Source organism: Impatiens glandulifera, chromosome 8 (genome assembly GCF_907164915.1).
Source record: "Impatiens glandulifera chromosome 8, dImpGla2.1, whole genome shotgun sequence".
NCBI classification, from domain to species: Eukaryota; Viridiplantae; Streptophyta; class Magnoliopsida; order Ericales; family Balsaminaceae; genus Impatiens; species Impatiens glandulifera.
In genome coordinates, this window is record NC_061869.1 from 11,564,118 (window position 1) to 11,572,048 (window position 7,931).

At 25.4% G+C, this 7,931-nt stretch overlaps 2 protein-coding genes across 2 annotated transcripts; both read right to left on the reverse strand.

Moving 5' to 3' along the window:
* Positions 1 to 205: 205 nt before the first annotated feature.
* On the reverse strand, positions 206 to 1,099 carry LOC124912645 (NDR1/HIN1-like protein 1). Its single transcript, XM_047453293.1, has one exon. It carries the CDS (start codon positions 1,064 to 1,066, stop codon positions 335 to 337), a length of 732 nt encoding a protein of 243 aa, XP_047309249.1. The 5' UTR covers positions 1,067 to 1,099; the 3' UTR covers positions 206 to 334.
* A 2,449-nt stretch (positions 1,100 to 3,548) lies between these two features.
* On the reverse strand, positions 3,549 to 4,262 carry LOC124913394 (NDR1/HIN1-like protein 1). The gene has a single exon (XM_047453978.1). It carries the CDS (start codon positions 4,260 to 4,262, stop codon positions 3,582 to 3,584), a length of 681 nt encoding a protein of 226 aa, XP_047309934.1. The 3' UTR covers positions 3,549 to 3,581.
* Between the last annotated feature and the right edge of the window lie 3,669 nt (positions 4,263 to 7,931).

The window sequence follows — 7,931 nt, forward strand, 5'->3', positions numbered from 1 at the left end:
GAGAGATAAAAAGGTAATTTAATATAAAAAAAACTTTTTTTTTTTATTGAACAAGGGTTTTTTAGAAGAAAAAAAACCACAAACAAATTCTCAATAACCACTCTTTCAAACGAGGCCATAAACACATAACCAGGCCAATAATTATGAAATGAGCTAAGAACAAAACGAATGAATTCGTTAATGTTATCATGAGAAATGACTTATAAATTGAAAATATAATTAAACATAATAAAATGTAATTATTGAAATCAAATGGAACTCAACGATAGAGCACAATAATTCATATACTCATTCTCATGAGATGAATTCAATAAAAAGAAAAAGAAATTGAAGATTAGACGGTGACACTGCAACGCCTATAGAGCAGGTACTTAACGGAGGCAAAGACAAATACGCCGTTAACATCGTTAGTACCGAATTTACCCTGGCCAAAATCCATCATAGCAGAACAGAGTACATGAATATGGTACTTACGGGTATTTAATTCCCCAATCTTCCAATGAACATGACCGTCAAGCTTAATTGTAAGATTAATAATCCCGTTTAACTGATCTTGTTTGAGAAAAGGTACGTTATAAGGAGCAATTGGTACATTTGTGCCGTTGATAAACAAAGACCAAACATTACTCCCCTTATGTCCCTGATATACTCCTCTAGAAATGTCGGTTTGGTAAGTAATTTGTTGATTCTTGTATTCTGCGTAGATACCCAAATCGTCGTAATAGATACCCGAATTATCGTTTGGGTTTTGGGAGGAGATCGTGATTTGTAGAGTAGAGGAGAGAAGATTCAACGGAGGCGGCGACGAAGACGGAGACGAGAGGTTGAAGTTGAAGACAGTGGCGTCTTGAATGATGAATTGTGGTTTTGAGGGATGGGCGAAACGTATGATGAGTAAGATGGATATGATGATTAGATTGAAGAGGATGAGAACGATGAGCTTGGTTTTGCGTTTTGTAGTATTGAGTTCAGTATCTTCGCTGCTGCGATTGTGTTCATCTGCATATTTTTGTATGTCAAATGGAATTTGTAATGTTGATTTTGAGGATTCTTCGTCCACAGCCATTCTCTCCCCAAGAGAGAGAGAGTAATGCAAATATAACAATGAAAATGGAAAGCAATCATTGTTGTTTAGAGCTTTTAAATTATATAGGAAAAGAATACTTTATTTATCTACTCATTTGTTAAATTATAATTTTTCATGGTGCTAATTTTTACTCTATACTTAATTAGATTAAATAAATCATGGTACATATTTATTAGATCAAATTTTATCCCCTCCTTAGAGTGAGAGAGAGAGACAGAGTAATGCAATTATTTACACTGAAAATGGAAAACCAAATCATGTGACTTAAAATGATAATAAATAAAGATATTATGTATTAGAAATATTTTCTTTTAAGTTAATAACTTTAAAAGATGTATCATATTTATTTATTCGCACCATGCAAAACGCACAAATCAATATGTAAGTGTAAACAAGTCAGATTATTGATTTACGGGTTGACACGTTTTCAAATTTTGAAACAGTTCATTAATTTTTTTTTAAAAAAAACATATATAAATTTTGAATTTTTAAATGTATATCAACTAAGATATAATTTTTATGTTTCAAATTCAACTAAATATATATATATATATATATATATATATATATATATATATATATATATATATATATATATATATATATAAAACGCTTTAAATGAAAGTGGATGATCGTGTCACGTTAATTCTGCATTATTCAAAAAAATTATGAATATAAACTTATGACATTTTTAATTTTTTTTATTAATTATTATATATAATAGCCTTAGAGAATTATGTTTTTTAATTTGAATTGAGTAGTTTTATATTAAATTATATATTTATACATGATTATAAATATAAATTAACAATCTTAAATAGTTTAATATTTAAAGTGTAAACAGTAATTAATAAAAAAATTCAAAATCACTCACATATATACTCATATTTATTTATATATATACTCATATTTGAATAAATTATTATTTGAGGCTATTCTCATTCAGCTTATAATTATAAAAAATATCTTGATTATGTAATAAATTAGTACATTAATGTAAAGTAAATAAATTATTATTAATAAAAAAAACTAAAAATTTGATAAAATAAATAAATTAAAGTGATTAAACATAATAAACCCAACTAAAATTAACTATTTAAATAAAATACATATTCACTTGTTCATATATAATTTGGTTAGGTTTAATTTGGATATATCAAACAAGACTAATTGATAAAAAAAAAGTTCAGAACATCGATCAAGAAAAATTGTGAGAATGACAATAATAAAAACGAAAAACAGAAACTTAATTTGATTTGAATTATGATAATTTATGACTAATATAGTCCTCATAATTTATATTTTAATGTTTTTGAAGGACTTTTTTATCAATATTTTGGGATCTTGGCAAAAATATTTACAAATTAACGAATCAATTAAAATGATTTATCCTTTAACAAATTACAAGATTAACTTTTAAAGAAAAGTTGTTTTTAATTTCAGTTTTTTATTTAGTACTTTCGAGGAATGAAATTCCATCTTTGTGGGCTCTAATGAAGTGAGTCAGACCACATGATCATGTAAAATGTAAATTGTAAAGTAAAAGTCTCTAGCTCATTTTTTTTCCCTTTTAACTTATTTTAATATAAGTTTGGTTGCTGTTAGCACTAAGTTCTCTTTAATTATTAATAATAATAATAAATTCAATAAAATTAACTTTTTAATAATCATTCCTCTTATAAAGTATTGTTTGGATAAGAGTTTTAAAAAAATTTGGGTTATTTGAAAATTAATTATTCGTAGTGATTTTTGATGAGATAGAGATATTTTTAAATAAAAAAAATTAAAGAGTATTAATATATAATGATAAAAAAAAATTAAAATAAATAATATTTTGATTAATAAACTGAGTGAAATAATAAAGAAGAAGTGAAGCAAAATTATATTTTTTAAATTTGGGTTATTCAATTCATGAAGTCAAATTAAACTTAAAATAAAAACAAACAACTTTTTTACTTTTTCAAAATAAAGTATATAGAAGGAATATGTCTGAATAGATAGACACATTGGGGAGGTAGGTTTGTAAAGAGTTTATTTTTGTAAGTATTAGTTTAATTAATGAACACATAATTAAATTTTTAACTGGTTGGACTTTTACTATGTATCCACTCTAATTGATAAATGTTTGAATGTTCATTCAAGTTTGTCAAATCGTAAACCTAATTGAACAAAATTAATATTCTTTTAATAAAATTAAAATTAATAATTAAAAACACAATCCGCAAAGGTAATTTTTACCGCTATTACTTTAGTGACGTTTTGCCAATATAACTATCTTTCATACTAAAAGACTTTTCACAAACAATGCCTCTAATTCAAACAAATACAAATCTGGATTTGCAAACCGTTAATAGAATTGATTTCTTCGTTGAGAAGATTTTGATGAGTTACAAAAATGTTAAATTGAAAAGAACCATAATAATATCTAAGAATAAGAATAAGAACATTTGATAAATTAGAGTAAAATATAAATAATGAAAATTTATTCACTTGATTATACAGTGACACTGCATCGCCGATATAGCAGATACTTGACGGACTCAAAGACAAAAACGCCGTTAAAATCGTTACTACCGAATTTACCCTGGCCAAAATCCAACATAGCAGAACATAGTACGTGAATATGGTACTTACGGGTATTTAACGCCCCGATCTTCCAATGGACGTGGCCGTCAAGCTTAATTGTAAGATTAATAATCCCATTAGACTGATCCTGTTTGAGAAAGGGTACATTGTAAGGAGCAATAGGTACGTTGGTGCCGTTGATAAGCAAAGACCAAACATGAGTCTCCTTATGGCCCTGATATACTCCTCTAGGAATGTCTGTTTCGTAAGTGATTTGTTGATTCTTGTATTCTGCGTAGATACCCAGATCGTCGTAATAGATACCCGAATTGTCATTTGGGTTTTTGGAGGCGATGGTGATTTGTAGAGTGGACGAGAGAAGATTCGACGGCGGGAACGACGACGAGAGGTTGAAGGTGAAGACAGTGGCGTCTTGAATGATGAATTGTGGTTTTTTGGGATGGGCAAAATGTATGATGAGGAAGATGGATATGATGATTAGATTGAAGATGATTCCGATGATTAGCTTTGTATTATGTTTGGTTGCTTGTTCTTGTTGATCTGTAAATGCTACCGGATCGAAATCTTCATTGTCTTTGATTAACACCATTATGTTGTTAGAGAGGTCAATGGTATAGTGAAACCTTATCTATAATGAGTGTGTATATTAAATATGCTTAAAATTATTTCAACTTATAATATATATAAAGTAATAAAGAATGGAGAAAGACATGTTGGTTCTTTTTGAAGGATCACATGGACATGGTGAGTTAGGGTTTATTGATTTTGTTTATGTTTTATCTTCTATTATTAAAACTTTAAACATATTATTTACAATGTGTATGGTGGTAAATAACAACAATTTTGATGTGTTGACTTTGAACTATTGTTTTCTATAAAATAATATAATATTGATATGTTTTTCTTAATTTGAAAATTAGATGTTTAAGTAGATCTGGTTAAAAAACTTTTACTTTTTAGATAATGTATATGAAAATCACCATTTTGTTTTAGATATATACCAATCAAGTTTTAATTAAACATTATCAAAATATATTTAACTCCGTATTGTGATAGACGAAGTTATGTACTTATCATTTACATTCGGTGATTAAAATAAAATTTATTCTTTTATATCATTCTCGTTCTGTTTAGTTTAAGAAAATATTCGCTTAAAAATAAGTATCGGAATCTTTGGGGGTGATCTTGTAGTTCCTACAGGTAGAGATGATGGGGTAGGTCCATGAATTTTCTTTCCTTTTGTCGCATTTCGTTCAAAGGGTTGAAAGGAGATACGCCATCAAGTTGTTCGCAAGGGCCAACTTATCCTCTTACCGACAAGGGAACCTTATGAGAGCCGCCGACTCCAACTACCGTCCATAAATGATCCATACTAGATCTGACGAACTGCCCATCCTACTTTCTCTACTTTCTTGACAACTCATATTTGTTTCAGTAGAGTCTTTTAGTGACATGTTTCGGTTCTTTTCTCCATTACTTAAAAAAAGTGAACCACCGATTTAGATACAAGATACAATCATTACCGCCTAGACAATTAGACATCCAACCCGTAATCGCAACGATCCAATTGCAAGAGCGGAGCTCTACCACCTGAGCTATATCCCCACGAGCTAAATTTTTTAAGATATAATATATTTGTGCAAATATGTATAGGTCCGGTCTTAGAATAAGACAACCAATGCAACCACTTAGGCTTCCAAATCTTATAAAAAAATATAATTTAGCAGGTTTGAATGTAACCCCTCTTAAAAATTATTATAATATTTAATCAATTAAACTAAATAACTTATTATAAATATAATATAAAATTATTAATATTTTTTTAAAAACGATTTAATGTTATTTCAATAAAAATCTAAAAAAAAGAAAAATTATTAATATTTACAATATATAATAATAAAATAACAAGTTAAATAAACCTCAAGATTGTTTGTTCTCACTGAATTATCATTCCAGTCTCCTTTCAAATTGTGATACTAAACTTTGGTTCTTTTTTTAGTTTTTAAAAAAACTCAATTAAAATTAAATTTTTAATAATCACTTTTTACTCATTTTATTAATCAAAATATTAAAATAACTTCTATTTTAAATTATTATTTTTTATTTTATTTATATATATCAATACCCTTTAAGTTCTTTTACCAAAAATAATTATTACATCCTCAAAATTATTATCAATTATTATTTTTTTTCTTCTTTTAGGTTTTTAAAAAAAATCAATCCGAATCAGGCCTAACTTTACACCTTATTTTTTAAAAAACTCAATCCGAACCCGCCCTAACTTCGCACCTTAATTTAATCTAATTTTCAAATTCCTTAGTTTTGACTTTTCATTCATAATTATAGTCACAATATTGGTTTCATTCTTCCATTTAAATTTATTTTAGAAATTATTTTTCTAATACTTTTTTGAAAAAACTAGACTTAGTATTTCTCTATCTTTTTGAGGTTTTGTCATTGTCATCTTATCCTAGAATTCCCACAATCACATCTTCACCTCTAAAATCATTCATATTATTTTTTTTAAAATGTTCTATTTAATAAATTAATTTGATTTGTAATTTTTTTTTTCTAATTTAAGATTGACAAGGACAAAATTAAATCTTGTATAGTAAATGCATCATATATACTTGTTTTTGATTAAATAGAGCTTGTATTGATAGGGTTATTTAAATAATCTACAAGAGAGAGAAAAATAATGATAGTATAATTTTAAAGAGTAATGATTATTATTTTTGACAAAAATACTTAAAAGTTATTGATATATATAAATAAAATAAAAAATAAAAAATATTTTAATATTTTTGATCCATGAATTAAGTAATAAAATGAGAGGAGAATTGTGTGGGTTATTAAAGAAAATATATTGTATAATATTTTTTTCCAAGAATTAGATACAAATTTCAAATAACTCAATATCAAACAAATATGTTAGTATTTTATAATATAAATTAAAGTAAACATTATTGTTGACTATAGACAGTGACTTTCTTCCCAGGAATAATAATGATTATATATGTTTGTCCCATATTTGACCAAACCCTCACAAAAACAGCTAGACATATATTTATTAGAGTTTGTGTCTACACAAGTTGTTAGGTTACAGTACTATTTATTAATAATGTAGAAAGAAGGTCCAATCACTATATTCATAATAGAGTTAGTTTAGATTCTTTAAATACTCTCAATCAGTATATAAAATATTATTAAACTTTCAAATAAATCCAAAACAAACAACTCATTATTTTCCCTAATATATTACTATTATACTCTCTCTCTGTCTTACTAGGGAGCATGTGTTAGATAAGGGTAGTGAATGAAAACTAATTATAATCTTATTTTGATTATATAGGAATTTTTATTTTATAGTATAATTTTCAAGTAAATGATTTAATCAATTGAAATAACCCAGAATGTTTAAGTGAGAGTTATATCAAGTCATTAAAAATTATGAATTCGATTCTTTTAAATTCAATTGTCACGTATAAAAAAATATATTTTGAATTTAGTTTTACATTATTATTATTATTATTATTATTATATAAGGATAATGATAAAAATAAGGATAAATATGCTAAAATCTCGAATTAATTTTTAAAATCTTATTATTTTATAATTTTATTTTAAATAAACTCTTATGATTTTAAATTTACGGTAATAAAATTTTACGAGTTTATAAATAATTTTGATCTTACGATTTTATACTATTTTACATTAATTTGTTTTATTTTAGATTAAAAAATGTTATTATTTATTCAAATAAATAAATTAATATAATTAATTTGGTAAATACAATTTTTTAGTGTTACTTATTTATTATTATTTTTTAATTAATTTTATATTTAAATATATAAAATTTATATAAACTACTTTTTTATATATATATATATATATATATATATATATATAATAATATATAAATAATTTTTTTCTTTAAAGCTATTAAGATTTAATCTAAACTCTAGATTTTATCAATTTACAATTTAATTTATAACGATTTTACGTCAACTCTCGATTTTGACAGTCTCTTCATACAATTTTGTTTTATCTAAATTTATAAAAAAATTTAAGAAACTATGAACTTAAAGATATATAACAAAATTATAAATATATTTTATTTTATTTTTGAAAAGGTAAATTAAACTTTTCATTACTTACTTTGTAGCTTCATGGATCATGGATAAAGGAGGTCATACAAATACCAAATAACAGGAAGTTTGTGGGAGAAAAAAAACGGCAACCACACAAATTCGAAATA